Source organism: Epinephelus moara, chromosome 7 (assembly GCF_006386435.1).
Source record: "Epinephelus moara isolate mb chromosome 7, YSFRI_EMoa_1.0, whole genome shotgun sequence".
NCBI lineage: Eukaryota > Metazoa > Chordata > Actinopteri > Perciformes > Serranidae > Epinephelus > Epinephelus moara.
In genome coordinates this window covers 2891650-2907871 of record NC_065512.1, presented here as the reverse complement: position 1 = coordinate 2907871, position 16222 = coordinate 2891650, and the positions used below count along the sequence as shown (strand labels likewise).

The 16222-nt window shown below is 43.1% G+C and overlaps 1 protein-coding gene across 1 annotated transcript in view; it reads right to left on the bottom strand.

Annotated features, from left to right (window-relative positions):
• Positions 1–219: 219 nt before the first annotated feature.
• plcl1 (phospholipase C like 1) overlaps positions 220–16222 on the bottom strand; it is a 133267-nt gene continuing 117264 nt past the window's right edge. Inside the window, exons 9-12 of the mRNA XM_050048752.1 lie at positions 11412–11615; positions 5876–5951; positions 5036–5145; positions 220–3496 (exon numbers count right to left, since the gene is read on the bottom strand). Coding sequence (XP_049904709.1) covers positions 3290–3496; positions 5036–5145; positions 5876–5951; positions 11412–11615 — 597 coding nt within the window. The 3' untranslated portion in view covers positions 220–3289. The remainder of the gene's footprint in view (positions 3497–5035; positions 5146–5875; positions 5952–11411; positions 11616–16222) is intronic.

The window sequence follows — 16222 nt, the reverse complement described above, 5'->3', positions numbered from 1 at the left end:
TGTCCCCAGATTCCCATTCCGAAGTAAGGGAGGTTGGTCACGCGAGACTAATGACGCCACTGTCCTATTTCCAGCCTTTGCCACCCCCGCAATTAAATGCGTTTCCCCCTCTCACTCTCTGCTTGCACACACCAGCTCCCGTAGCAGCTCTTTGTCTCTGCTCCTGTGGCAGCTCGACTCCTCTCCTCACCATGGATGTATAAAGAGAACTCTGCAGCTGTTGTCCTCTCCTCACCATGGATGTATAAAGAGAACTCTGCAGCTGTTGCTGTGTCTCATGTGTCATGACAAATGGATGAGGAGAGACTCATTGTTGAGGTCGAAAAAACCCCAAGCTAAACAACCCACAGTCCCGTTGTTATGAAGACAATGGCCTAAAAGATACTTCCTGGGCTCTTCAGGTGAGAAATCAATTTTAATTAGTGGCCCTCCACACATGATTTTAGGCTCATGCGGAGGTGGAGGAAGAACAAATCTTTCAGTTTAAGTACTTTGCATGGTCGTCGAGCTGCAGCGCAACACGCCCAGCATGTGTAAAGGGCGGCACTTGACACGCTTCACTTGACACGCAGTGGCAGCACCAGCGTGTTTTTAGCTTTACTCTTACTCTTAAACATAAAGGTCTTTCTCTTTCCATAGGTTGACAGTGGTCAGCTCCTCGCTCAGTACTGGACCAGTTTCAAAACTGTTGTTCCCGTTTATCACTTAGAAACAAAAACAGAGCAAAAACACTGAAGTTACCCTTTAAACTAAACGACTTAAAACATGTAATCCTTCAACTTAGTATAAAGCCTGTAAATCACCAACACTGGAGATAAAATTTTGTTCAAGAGAGAAAAGATCAGCGTCTAATCTGTTAGCTTAGTCCTGTGTGTTGTTCAGCATCACTTTGTCAGGTTTGGTTCAAACGCAGCATCACAACATACAAGAATATGAGTAGAAAAGCTGAGTTAAAAGAACAGGTATCAGGTGTTTGCCTGCGTCAAGAAGAAACACACAGTTGAACTCAAAAGGCCGAGTGGAACGCCATCACTTACAGGTAAGCACACCTATGAGCTAAGATCAGTAGCACCTGCTGGACACCATTTTCAAACACATTTAAAAGCATCACTGAGCTATAAAGTTACTGTTGTCACTCCTTCAGTCACGTCACACTGAGTTACACACCCTCGCCCACTCTCCCGTAACTTATTATTGCTACATCAATACTGTGTACTTCATCACTGCTGCAGGCATCTGTTCTACACACTAACACATGTACAGTCTCTGAGCGTCACTTTGCTCCACATGTTGGTATAGTGAGGAGGTTATGTGATCCACACATGTACTACAGCAGACATGTTGTACTACAGTATCAACACACATCCGCAACTTCTCCAATTACCGTGTCTCCTCTTCGCTACACCTCTTCTCCTCGCGTTTCAGCCGTCCCCTCTCCAAGTGAACATGACGGGCTGGTGGAGATAACAAGAGCCTGTGTGTGTGTGTGTGTGTGTGTGTGTGTCTGTGTATGTGTGCTGCTGGTTATTTCACACAATACATGAGCGTAGCAGTTAGATGATGAAAGGTGTGTGTGCTCAGAGTTGCAAGCGGATCTTTGTGTACTCTCGTTAAAAGTTTAGAAACAGACCAGACAAGAAGTCCAGCTTTTGTTAAGAGATTCAAGTCTGGAAAGAACCAACGCAGTCAATTAGATAAGTCAGCCAATGTTTGAATGAACAAGACGTTTCATTTGTCCAAACTCCCAAACCTCATAATAAGCACTGATACTTTAGATAAGTTCAATTATCTAATCGAATTATCGGCTTTAAAACCAGCCGCCAGCGATTTGACCAGCTGAGTGTCAGGTGACACCATCAGCTGGCTTGAGTCAAGCTCAGACCGGCCAGTTCACACCGCTGCAACTTTTCACCGCAACGTTCTAAAACGGTTTCATCTCGGCACAAATCTTTGGTCTGAACTGGACTTATATTCTTTTCAGTTACCATCCACCATCGTGGAACAACCACATTAACTGTGGCAAAACAAAATGCAGCGTCAAACCACTGCGCAACGAAAGCGGGAAGAGGGCAGCGCTTTTGTTTTCCTTTGTAGCTATCGGCAGCTATCCCCATTTAAGAGATTCATGTCTGGAAAGAACCAACGCAGTCAATTAGATAAATTAGCCAATGTTTGAATGAACAAGACGTTTAATCTGTCCAAACTCCCAAACCTCATTAATAACCAGTGATACTTTAGATAAGCTCAATTATCTAATCTAATTATCAGCGTTAAAACCAGCTGCCAGCGATCTGACCAGCTGAGTTGCAGATGACACCATCAGCCGGCTTGAGTCGAGCTCAGTAATGGCAGACGGTCAAACACCCTAGTGGAAAACAAAATGCAGAGTTGACTGTGTGTTGGGAGTTGCTAGCCTCTGAGGGAAAAGGAAAAAAATTCGGTTGTCTTTACGACCGTGGCACAAACTGTAACAACAGAACGACAGAAATGCCAGAGGGGGGGAGTTAAAAAGTTGTCTGTTTCTACTTGAAGCTGCTGTGAGAGTTCAGTTGCATTAACTGCAGTTGCATCTAAAGGAAAATTAGAATTACCATAAAACTTTTGTGAGTTTAAAGAAGTAGTACTACATTACAAACATAGGCTACTTGAATCTGTCTCCACCTGTGTGTTTTTTCTGGGTCACATCCTGTCAATCAGTCGCTTACAGCACCACTTGCAACACTGTAAACACACACACACACACACACAGGTGATCTTGTTGCCTTCCCAGGGGACGAGCTGAAATGCTGAGGCAGAGAATAACTCGTGCCATCATATCTCCATTCCTCACTCTACCTCCAAACACCAACAGGACCGTGAACATCACGACAGCCCCGTTGTCACAAATTATTCAGGCGACTATTATTTCCTGTCTAATGAGGAAAACCCGCAGAGTTACAATATTGAGTCACACATTTTCTCACAGAAAAGCAAGCAGGAGCCGTCAAAAAGTTCAAGAACCCGTGTGGAGAGTCTCTCTTTGCCTTTCCACGGCTGAGTTACGACATTCATGATGAGCCTCTCTACAGGCCGGACCTTTCAGTGATAAATTGATGACCTCACCGTAAGGCTTTAACAGACACACTGCTTCGGTCTAGGCTAGTCTAGACACATACTGCACTGGATAAAGGGATACACACACTGCCAGAGAGAAAAGCCTCTGTCTCCTGTGGTGCTTTTTTGTTCCATCTCTCTCGTATCTCCTCATCTCTGTTATCCTCTGTAATTACTCTGTCCGCTCCCTTTTTCATCAGATGCGGCCGTTGCCATGCGTGCTGCTTCGGCGGCCAGACAGAGGGTGGGAGGAGTAGTGCAGCTCGGCGGTGGAGAAGGTGGAGGACGAGGAGTTGGAGGAGGAGGAGGAGGAGGTGAGTCCACAGGCTTCGCAGGCCAGAGCCAGCTGCCTCAGGGCATCCAGGGAATCCATCTTAGCTCCTCGCAGCAGATCGCTCTGACCCTGCAGGAAGACACAAGTTTGACTCATGCATGCAGTAGATGTGAAGTAGCATTTGTTTTACACGCTGTTATTAGCTGGGACTGTTTCCTGGTATGTGATTGGCAGGAGTCCTGGACAACTGCGGACATATTTACCAACTGATTTGAAGCTGCATTCACTGATTTGTTTTTGGCGTCTTGGGGGCAACAGAACAAGTGTTTTTGCAGAGTCCAACATTCACTCTCCTCTCAGCTCTGAAGAACATATCTGTCTCTTTGACTGCTAGATTTTCCACTTTGTTCACCAGCTAGTGGCTAACTTTGACCCAATCCCAACAGTCATCAGTCATTAACTACTTTTCCATTTTTTTTACTTCAATTGCAGAAACAGTCTGGTGTCACTTTAAAGTATTTTATGTGACATATTTAGAGTTGTTTCGTCATCATCCAATTAAAGTAAAAATACTAATATTCCATCCCACATGACTGACATTTCACTGTCTCAGAGTTGCAGACACTTTTGGTACAGTTTCACCTCATATGATATGAAGTAGCCGACTTCATTCATGGTTCTGATGACGTCGCCCGTAACTAACAGCCCCGCCTCTCCCACATGAACACGCTCGTGGCTAGAGGTCCAGTCAACTCGGCTCGAGTTGAGACTGGACTAGTTGATAACCAGCTTTGTAGTACTGGTTATCCAGAAGGCCAGTTTTAGGGTTAGTCAAACCAGATAATGAGAAGATATCCTGGGTAAGTTAAACTGGGTTCGTAGCACAGGCCTCACATCTGCAAGCTGGGAAACCTGAACCTCAGACAGCTGCAGGGTCGGGTGGTTCCTCTCTGTGATTTTCTCACCAAAAACAACCTCCATCACACACTCATCCTTTCTTTGAATAAATAAATATTAATTGTAACAGTTTAAGAATTTTAGTTAAGGATATTCCACAAAACTAAATCCTGAAAACAATTAAAAATAAACGTTTACATAAACATGCACAAAGCTGAATAGCTGCCTCATGTTTTATGTCAGGGATCCAAAATCAATATATCAAAATGTTTTGGTGCTGAGTGAATTTAACAGCCCCTAAACAGGTGGGTTTATTCTCTTTTTTCCTTTACATCAGGACGGCAGATCCATCTGGAGTTTAATGCAGTAAAAATAGGAAAACTCTACCGTTTAGATTCACTGCAAGAAGCACTTGAGCCAAAGCTAACACGGTGGTCTGTCATGTCAAATTAAATTGGTGAATAATGTGAGTGCTTTATTGCAATAATGTGTAATTGCAACAGATGGAGGCAATAACAGGAAGTGCCTAATTTAGCAATGAAAACGATTAATTTCCATTTTGAATTTGCTACGACAGACTGCTGTTAGCCTCAGCTGAACCGTGGAGTGCGTTTGTGCCTCTTTGTTGTGTTCAACTTGAACTTTAACTGGTGAATAAAAGTGTGGATGAAATATCAGATATGTCACAGTTATCATGAAACAGAGGGAAGAATAAAAAAGAAAGGTAATTAACCCCATTCATTCTGAGAGTTTTGATATCTTTATGAGTACCTTGAGGACAGTGATGTTCCAGGTGAAACTCTCCACAGCTTTGCACTGCTTGCGTCCCTTCAGTCCCTCCTTCTCCCCGAGCCGAGACAGATCCTCGTGGAAGTCCATGCCTGCAAAACAAACACAGACAGGAGCTTTGCATCAGTTTACAGAGACGGGCAGGTGTCAACAACTCAGATTCAGGTGAAATGTAACTGTCAGGAGTGAGAGTGATTCTCACTTATTTTTGTGAGTCACTCAAAATGTCTGGAGGCAAATGTCAACAACACGTCTTGATGGGTCGATACTGGATTTACATATTTACGCTGAGGTGTCACCCTGCATGACATTTACATTGACAGATAAAGGTCAGGAGAGACGGGGTCTAATAATGCACAGGTCTGACTGTGCAGACGCCGTCACACTGCTGCGTTACACCTGGAACTGCTCAGCAAACAAAGTGTTAATGCAAGACAGAACTGTGAGGTCTTATAAGTGCAACTTTACTGTAAACGACATTTCAAGTGGAGATGCTTTCTTTAAAAATGCGTCTCATCTCAAAAAGTACAAAAATGAGAGCACCTTTCTCTAATTAGAAATCCATACTGACAAACGTATGAGAGTGTCAAATCACCAGCGAGCACTCGTAATGTTGTTTACTGACAGATCCTCTGAGGAGTCGCCCTCATTAAGTTCGGCTGTTTGATGTTTCCAGTCAGATTCGCTCATTTGGGGAATTTTTAGGATTTGGGCATATCACATACTGCAGTGGTTTTATTCATGAGAGCTCATCAAAACCATCTTCACTCAGTTCATTAGCGCCTCGTGTCATCTCATCCATTCATCCATCTCTCACTTTACCTTCTCTTTGCACCTGGGCGATCCTCTCCTGAACGGCGTCCGCGTTCTCAATCAGCTGTTTCTGGGCGGCGATCATCTGCACACGCAGGAAGACAGTTTGTGTTTAACTCATTCAGCTTGTTTAAAAGCAAAGACTGATCAAACCCACAGAGCTTTTTATTGAAATGGTACAAAGAGTGGTGAAGTTTCCAAACAATACCAAACTAGGCCATACCCATTGGTAGCTGTGTCACCTTCTACCTATGCCAGTCCTCAATGCCTATGTGCAGTTTCACATAGATTGACCACGTCAGTGAGTAGAAAAACGTGGAACAGACACACAGAGTTTTCGTCATTACATAGTAAGATATGTCAGGCTAAAATTGAGGGAAATGTGTGATTTATTTCATAATGATACGTCCATAAACTGCATCAGAGCTGAAATGATTAGTCATTTAATAAAACAGATCAACAGGAACTATTTCCATATTATTAATTATTATCATCTAAGTAAGTTTTCGAGCTGTTCCTGCTTCCCTAATGTAAAGTTTTACAACTCTGATGAACATTTTTCACTCCTGTCTCCCATTTTATTGACCAAAGAAAAATATCAGACAGATAAACAGATAATTAAATAATTAGTGTCAGCCCTACATTATGTGTTTTATCTGATTATTTCAAGCAGCTTTTCTTCACTTTAAGACGTATTTCATGCTGGAAAGAGGATGGCCTTTACATAAAACTGGGCTGTCTCTGCAGTAGAAAGAGGTATAAAACCTACAATTACCAGAATGCACTGCACCAGACCAATAAACACTCCCGCTGGTATAGTGCCATAATGTGAGCTGATCCATTTTGACACAGGAAACAAAATGGCAACTGGTTGGAAACAAACAATCTTGAACTACGGCTAAACACAAACCTAAAACATTTGAGCGAGACAGACGAGGCAGTGACAGAGTCTTGGTTTATGTTTGATCAGCACTGCCTAGTTTTACTTTTTGATGCAGGTAGGTACAGCTGCGGCTGAAACAGCTACGTGACCTGCCCATTATAAGAATACGCCAAGTCAGTGTTTAGCTAGCTATGAACTGTCTGTTTCAAAGAGAGGCAGTTAAAGTCAGGGTTACATTTCGTTACTTATAAGCTGAATCACGTCTTTATATAATGAATTCAAATGTGGATTATTGCTCCGTTTGTCCTCATATTCGCTCACTATAAGTTCAGATAACTGTGTGTTGGTGGCTTTGTCTTGTGCTGGTGGTGGGCGTGGTTTGTCGGGGCGTATGATGAACGCTACAAACAGAATGAGTCTGCAGTTATACATGTCTTGTTTGATCTCTGCTTTTTCAGCTTCTGTTCTTACAATACAGGAAACAGTATGGCGCCACTTCCTGTTCACAAATTCTCATATTACAGCCAAAAAGTGCACTAAAATATGTTTCTGAAGACATTCTAGGTGAGAAATAGATAATTCAGCAATATAATCTTGGTGTATATTTGATCAGAACTCCCTAATTTGATCAGAGTCTGAGAGAGAGAGGCGGCTCTTATTATCATCAGTTACGATTACCCTGAAAGGAATGACAGGTGTTTTTTGAGGGAGTGAACAAACACTTCATTATAATCAAAACTTTTGTGGAAGTTTGTATTAAAAATTCTGGCCGGTGGTGGAGGAGGAGATGTTTATGTGCAGCTGAGATTTTCCTTCTGGTTGCATTTATTTGTCAGTTTGATAACCATCAACTTTTCTACCACAGTATCTGGTTTCAAGGTATTAAAGATAAAAAAAGATACCAGGCAAATTCCTTGTATGTGAAAACCTCCCCTGCAATAAAGCTGATTCTGATTCTGAAGTGCAAAAGAACAAGTGGGATTGATTTGATTTCGAGTTGGACGGCAACACAAAGCATGAAGTCTGTTTTAAATAAAGACTGAGTGGAGAGAAGACTGGCTGCAGGGCAGCAGAGGGAGATGAGAGAGGGGAGTGTGAGATGACTAAGCCTTGTGTGTGCGCCCAGAAAGGCTGAAAGAGGTGTGATGTACGACTGGAGATCACACCAACTGTGGCTTCCTGACACTGACCTGCTGGGCTCACATTTGCTGGGTTCACACTCAAACATCATTAGCTCCACTGACGTGCACAGACACGTCGTGGCAGTTGGAAAGAAAGCACGCTCTGTGCTGAGGTGTGTGTAGGTGTAACAGTGGAGCGCTGAAACAGGTGGGAGAGATTGGTCCTGATCTGATGCAAGAGGAGATGGAGTAGGAGGAGACACAGCTGGCAGTCAGTGTGTGTATGCATAGTGTGTGTGTGTGTGTGTGTGTGTGTGTGTGTGTGTGTGTGTGAGGAGGAGTGTGGGTGACTGTTTCATGCATGTCACCTCAGAGTGTGTTTCTGCATATCTAATGCATCAGGACACTCAGTGCTACAGTGCCGGGTGTCACATAACAACATTTTAAACTTTCTGGAAACATTTTGACCAAACTCGACGTCTGACGTCTGAATGAACTGAGCTGAGGAATTTACATATGGTGTTAAGGACCCAGTTTTACAGAGAGAGCTGTCGTCCTGTGATGAAACAAAACACTTGAATACAGATTTTAAACCACGAGGCATGGCAATGTCGTCCAGACTGAAATATATATTTACAACTAGATGGTTATGAATGCTATTTCACACATTTGCATTTAAACGAATCAATAACTCAGACGGTGATCATGTTGATCATTGTGCCTGCTTAACATCAGCATGTTAACATTGTCACTGTGGGCATGTTAGCATGCTTTCATTAGCATTTAGCTCAAATAACCTCAGCGTCTGAGTACAGTTTCACAGAGCTGCTAATGTGGTTGTAAACTTTTATTGTTCTTATCGTCAGCATAATCACACAAGCCAACAATGTTTTAGTCTCTTCCTCTGTACTCTCTTGATTTTGCCGCTCAGCCTCAAGCCCATTCATCCCTACTGAGCATGTTTCATCTGTTGAAGTCCAGATAAAACGGCATTTCAAGAGCATCTATCTTCACTATGGTGATGTACTCTCGAGAGAAACAGGATCAGCAGCCGGGATGTAACAATGATGCTGATATTTTATTTTTGTGTCATGCACACAAACATGTGCCCAACCCTCATGGGTTTACAAGACATCATTACAATGGTGTTGGAATTATCAATCTAAAGAACATGTTAATTTCCCGCTCTGTCCTCAAACAAAATGCTCTGCCTTCTATCCTAGACAGCCCGCAGAAAAAGTTCCCCTTCTGAAACAAAAGCAACATAAATCAACATAGATAGGGGTCATTTTACTTTAAAGGACATCACTTACGTCTTCATATACAGGTCAGTTAAACAAGGAATTAACCTCATTCTCAACTTCACCTAAATTCTACAACAAACAAATCCTGTCCTCCTCTGGAGGCCGTTAAACCTTCCAGTCTCTATGGCTAATAGTAACGTTCCTGAGGGCAACTGTGCACACTGCGATCTCTGTCTTTTGTAAAGGTTATACTTCACGTAAGGTTTCACACTGTAGCTGTGTTATATGAGACATTAAGTTCTGGTTTTTAACCATATCTCAACAGAACATTCTTCTCCAAACATGAGAAACATTTCACTCCTGATCTCCTGAATACCACAGATTAACCTGTTGTGGAAAATAAATGACAAGTTGTGCAAATAAAATAAGGATTTTAACTCATTAGCCCGGGGGTGACCATCGGATATGTCAAAGTACATATCTTTTTTATTATCAGACATCCTCACAAGTCTTCCAGAGTCGAAGTTGACATTTATGCCTGATGTCTGGAGGTTCCCATCCCACATCTCCACTAATGGCCAGGACTGAAGTGGATTTATGGAGACCCAGGAAGGAGTCAATCGCTCTATAATGCATCTGACTGAGCTAAAAAAAAGTTAGAAACAGAAGGCTCCCTGGAGCAGTGACCTCTGTTGTGTATTCTGACGCCTCTGTCCCTCAAAATAATGGAAATGAATGTGTAAACATGTAAAAAGGCCTGCTAGAAGGTTAGAGCCAGCACTCTACTGGTCATGTACACCACTGCACGAAATGTTGCCTCATTTGCGATGCCTCACAAAGGAGATAAGGGTGCATACACTGACATCTCAGGCCAAAACCTCCTTTTTCTCTGTCTACATGTCACACTGAAAACAGAGCTTCTGAGCATCTTCACCCTGTTCACCAAAGGTTCATTTTTAGTGACCTGAAACAGTTTGCATCTGGACAAAAGACCAAAGCACAGAGACAAAGCTACGTTTTAAAATACAGCCCTGCACTTGTAGAGTGGACCAGGTGAGGTCCTGACTGTGTCCACCAACAGGAGCAGTATCCATCAGGGAGAGTGACACAGAGCCCGTTCTACTCTCCATAGCTGCTGAAGCAGTCCACTGTAAAAATGCCTTGTGCATAATCTGGAGCTGTCACAGATACAGCTCTCCTCAGAGTGAATACATTCTAGCCAGCGGGCCTGTTACCACGGTATTTTGGGGAAATGGGACATAAGGGGGCGGCAGTAGCTCAGTCCATGGGGACCTGGCCTTGGAACCGGAGGATCACTGGATCAAGTGTCCGTATGGACCAAACAGAATGTCTGCTAGCGTGAATGGGGACTAAATGATTTAATCGTGTGGCTCTTAAAGATTTAAGAAATGTTATCAGACCGAATGGATCAAATCCTGATCAGTCATTTTACAGGGGCTGTGACGCTCATAAAAGTTTTCTCACTGCTTTACAGACGTCTAGTCACAATGTTAGTGTATGGATTAAATCTTTTTGTGTCCAATGGCGCCCCATGACGGACCTGAATGCTGTAGTTACATCGTTTGGCCACTACAAAAACTGGATTCAAAGCCCAGCCCTGTTCCTGGGGGCTTGGGCTACAAGTTGCAAACTGATTGATGGTGACGCCATGATATTACTGCATGGTTTAAACCTACGTAAGCACGTCATGTTTTGTTTTACAGGAAGAAGGACAAAGATGACTTAGTTCTTCTTATTGGTAGCCTATGTATTATCAAATAAGTGCACAAAATGAGCAGGGAGGTGATTTCAAAGGGTTAAAAAGCATTTTTAATTTCATCTCGCTTTTTTTAACGTGCAGTTTTCTACAACAGACGGCTAAGACTTCACTGAGACAGGAGTAAATGGTGCATCTGTTGGAGACTAATTTCACTATTTTTAACAACTCTTTTGACAACAGCGGAGCTCTAAGGTACAAAGACAATGCCAGTTGGTAGGAATAAAATAAATCCATTTTTTGGTTTGGGTGTTTTTACAGAGTTTGTTGACAGTAAGAAGAAAGTACTGTCAGCTTTATTGTGGCATTCAAAACTTTTCCAGGTGGGGCCTTTCAAATCAGTGACAAGCACAAGACATTTGCAGAAGAGCTTTCTCATTATTTGTTTTTTTTAAGTTGATGTCTATTTTACAATTCTCATCTTTCAAAATGTCAGGTCTCAAAACATCATAAAAAAACCCTTTAATTAATGCACATGTGGGTGAACTCTACCATTAGCCTCCGCCCTTGTCTAACTCACCGTGTCGTAGGCAGTGAGCAGTTTGCGTGTCGGCTCTGAGAGGTTGACCAGAGCCTCCAGACACGGGTATCCCTCCTTCAGCACCATGGTGGCCCCCATGGGTCCCTCGGGGCTCTGCAGCCTGGTCGCCAGGCTCTGGATGCACTGCTTCAGTTTGGCCACCGTGGGGAGCCCACACTGCTCTTTGAAGCTGGCGGTGGTGCTCTGGAAACAGTGAGACGGCAAAAGAGAGAGATGAGGAGGAAGAGGAGGAGGAAGAGGAGGAAAGGGGAAATAGTATTAGATCAGATGTACAGTTCCGGCTGTAAAATTAAGCTGGGGAAGGTCAGAGAGGGTGACACACACACACACACACACACACACACAAACGCACACTCCCATCCTATCTGCTGTCATCTGCCGTCTCTCTTGTGAATTAAATCAATATGGCAGTCATTGCCGCTTTTAATCCAGTGAAATCAGCCTTAGCTTAAGCGCATTTGGCAAAAGAGAAGACAATATGGTAAAAATGTGGAATGGAAAAATCATTTAAGCATTTAGAGATTTTCCTTTTTTCGACCGCTGCAGGTGTGTCAGGATGCAAAAGTGGGTTTGTTAACGGATCTGACAGGGACAGAAAAATAGGAATCATGTGTCAATCTGCTGAAATGCCATTTTGGGGTCACTTCATAATGGAGGCAAAAGATCTGTTTCTGCACATACAAGCACTAGAATGCAATTTGCCACCTGGCACAGCTCCAACTGGACTAGCGATTATCACGCCCCACCTGTGTGGAAGTGTGTGTGTGTCTGTGTATGTGTGTGTGACGGACAAACAGCAATAGAGGCATGATGAATAATAACAGACTGTGGCAGATGAGCCCACAGCTGGACTCATGGCAGAGAGACAGAGAGGAGGAGACCAGAGTACAAGTCAGAGGGAGAGGACGGTGAGAGTGAAGCAGGCGGATTAAATGCAGTTTGTGAATGAGTGAACGTGTGTGTGTGTGTGTGTGTGTGTGTGTGCGTGTGTGTGGGAGGGTGTCAGGGTTGGGTGATTCATGAGATGATAGGGATTTATCTCCCGACAGAGAATTTGATTTGCCGTTTATACTGAAGAGGCTATTCAGCTACTGTGGGAAATGTTACAAACCAATGAGCTGGAGTGTTTCATGGTGATAGCTGAGTTACATCAGTGTCATGGAGTACCTTTATTTTTCAGATGACTGAATTTGCCAAAATGAGAGATTTCCTTTCAGTTAATTAATCCATAAATCTACACTACATGGCCAAAACTATGTGGACACCCAAACATTTCACCCACTGCTGAATGTGGAGGATCTGATTACAAAGCCACGGTTGTTAAAGGAATAGTTTGACATTTAGGAAGTGGTGGAGGAAGTAATCCCCCTGTGTGTCAGTACTGTCAGCAAACTGTACTTTAAAGAAGCAGTCTGTAAGAATTAGTGGTGAGGATTACAACAAGCTGAAATTCCCCTGGTTAGAATTCCTCCAGTGTTCATTGTTCAGGAGGTTCCCAAAAAGTTGTCATCCGGTGAAGATGCTGCACCAGGGTGCCCATATTTTCAAACACCAAAAACCAGGACTCTTAAAATGGTACTCTGCTGTTGTATAAAAAAAAATTAGGTAGTATGTGTAAATGAACTGTGGTGAACTTCCCTCCTTCCAACCATCCACTCATCCATTTTCATGCGCCTATCCAGGGCCGGGTCGCAGGGGCAGCAGGCCGAGCAAAGCACCCCAGACGTCCCTCTCCCCAGCGACACTTTCCAGCTCCTCCTGGGGGACCCCGAGGTGTTCCCAGGCCAGATGAGATATATAATCCCTCCAGTGTGTTCTGGGTCTGCCCCGGGGCCTCCTACCAGTGGGATGTGCCCAGAACACCTCTAACAGGAGGCGCCCAGGAGGATCCTGATCAGATGTTGAACCACCCAACTGACCCCTTTTGTAGCGAAGGAGCAGCGGCTCTACTCCGAGCTCCCTCCGAATGTCCGAGCTCCTCCCCCTATCTCTAAGGCTGAGCCCACACACCCTACAGAGGAAACTCATTTCTGCAGCTTGTATCCACGATCTCATTCTTTCGGTCACTACCCAGAGCTCATGCTTAAAACCAGTCTAGATATCCCATCTCGGCCCCCAGCGAAAAACACAGCTAAGTGTCACTGGCTCTCGGGCTGTTGCTCCAACTACAGGCTGTGCTTCCACATTTCTGTACTGCCCACCACCCATGCTGCCACCACGAACACAAAGAGTATAGAAGCAGATCAAGAGACGGATGGACAGAAATCCAATAAAAGGTAGTAACTAGGCAGCACTAATCAAATATATATCAAGATTATGGCACTGCACTGTCTATTTCTAACCTGCAGTATTTTTAGAAACATAATTTAGTGCCCCATTAGCTGTAATAGCGAAACTTTGTTAATAGGCAGTGGGTGCCATACTGTTTCCTGCACAGTTAAAATGGAGGCTGAAAAACCTCAAGATCAAGCAGTAAAACTAAGCAGTGTTGATCAAATCTGCTGCAGCATAGTGCATTCTGGTAGTTGTAGGTTTCCTCCCTCTTTACCAAAAGCATTCTTTTCTCTGGTTCTTAACAACGATTTCAAAAGTATTGTGTCTTTCTACTGCAGAGACATCCTGGTTTCATTTACAGGCCTCCTCTCCAGGGGTGAAACACCTCTTTAAGTGTATTTTACGTTCATGCACGTGCACATGTATGTGCTCATGCATGCACCATAGGTGTTTTCATCAGGATGTGGAACAATTACTGCAGTGCTTACCACACCTACAGAGACACTTGTGTTTTGTCATCTGAAACCCACGAAACATAGTTTATTTGCAAACTGTACACACACCAGACTAGCTGTACTTGGATGAAAAGCTCTAGTTTTGTTTCAGCAGGTCTCCTCCTGAGCTGCACGTCTCACATGGCTGTCACTGGTGTTTGCCCCGCTGAAGAAGGTCACAATGACAAGAATTTTATTATGTTGATCTGTTCTGTGCACACTGCATTTATGTCCATCCTGGGGGAGAGATCCCTCCTCAGTTGCTCCTCCTGAGGTTTCTTCCATTTTTTCCCTGTTAATGTTTTTTCCTTATCCACTGTGCAGGTCCAAGGACAGAGGGATGTCATATGTTGTAAAGCCCTCTGAGGCAAACTGTGATTTGTGATATTGGGCTTTATATATAAAATGTAACTAAATTGAATGGTTTCTCTTCCTGCTCTTAGCCATCGCTTATGTTTTTTCATTTTATTATGATCTCTTATATCAGCGTTTCCACCGTGTGTGACCGACACTGTACTCTTGCAGTGTGTGCAGCATTTTGTTGCTGGGTACTCTACGAAAGAGGAGCACGTCTCCTGGAGCTGTTTAGAAAAGAGACTCTGTCTTCAACATGACAGTCAACCATACTGACAGGTTCTGTCAGAGAGAGCCGCGAGCGTCATGGCAACAGTCCTGACAATGACACATTGATTGATTGATGCACATACAGACAATCAGTGGTGAATTCAGACTGAGTGGGACAGAATATCATAAACGTCTCTGTAAGTATTGAAAACAACTATAATATAATTTTTCAAATATAAGTTATAACCAGGACACTTTGGTGAATTTTGAATGAGAACATTTTAGTGTTAAGTTGGGACTTGGAACACCCAGTTTGAAGCCAGGACAATCCCAGATAAACTGGGATGTCTGGTCAGCATATGCTGAGCAGATGGATAAAATGGTGTTCATCAAGAAACTACTGCAGCACATGACCCCCTCTAACACCACAAACTGTCCTTTTTACTTTGCTGTTGTATAAACATTCAACAAACAACATGTTTTCTGGTTTAAAGATGTTGGTCATAGGCATCTATTTTAACTTTGGAGTGAGTCAGGCAGCTGTTTCCCATGGATGGGTCACTGAATGGACCTGCCATGCACAAGTCCAGGGGTCCAACATGTCATGGGCCCCCCCGGCCTTCATTTGCAAGATGTCACTAAAACTACCATCCAGAAAGAGACTCAGAATGACCACAAAGAGACATAAAATGACCATAAAGAGACACCAAAGGACCAAAAAGAGATGCAAGGAAACTGTAAGGAGACAGAAAAAAGTCACACAAAACTGCCAAAACAACCACAAAGAGACACAAAATGACTACAAGGAGACATAAAATGACTACAAGGAGACACAAAATGACTACAAAGAGACTTAAAATGACTACAAGGAGACACAAAATGACTACACAAAGAGACTTAAAATGACTACAAGGAGACACAAAATGACTACAAGGAGACAACATGACTACAAAGAGACTTAAAATGACTACAAGGAGACAAAAGGACTACAAAGAGACTTAAAATAACTACAAGGAGACTTAAAATGACTACAAGGAGACTTAAAATGACTACAAGGAGACACAAAATGACTACTAGGAGACACAAAATGACTACAAGGAGACAAAATGACTACAAGGCTACAAAATGACTACAAAGAGACTTTAAATGACTACGAGGAGACTATGAGGAGACACAAAATGACTACAAAGAGACAAAAAATTACTACGAGACTTAAAATGACCACAAGGAGACACAAAATGACAACGAGAGAAATGACTACAGCAAGACAAAATGACTACAAGGAGACACAAAATGACTACAAGGAGACACAAAATGACTATAGAGACAAAATGAATACAAGGAGACACAAAAAGACTACAAGGAGACACAAAATGACTACAAAGAGACACAAAATGACTACAGAGACAAAATGACTACAAGGAGACACAAAAAGACTACGAGGAGACACAAAAAGAC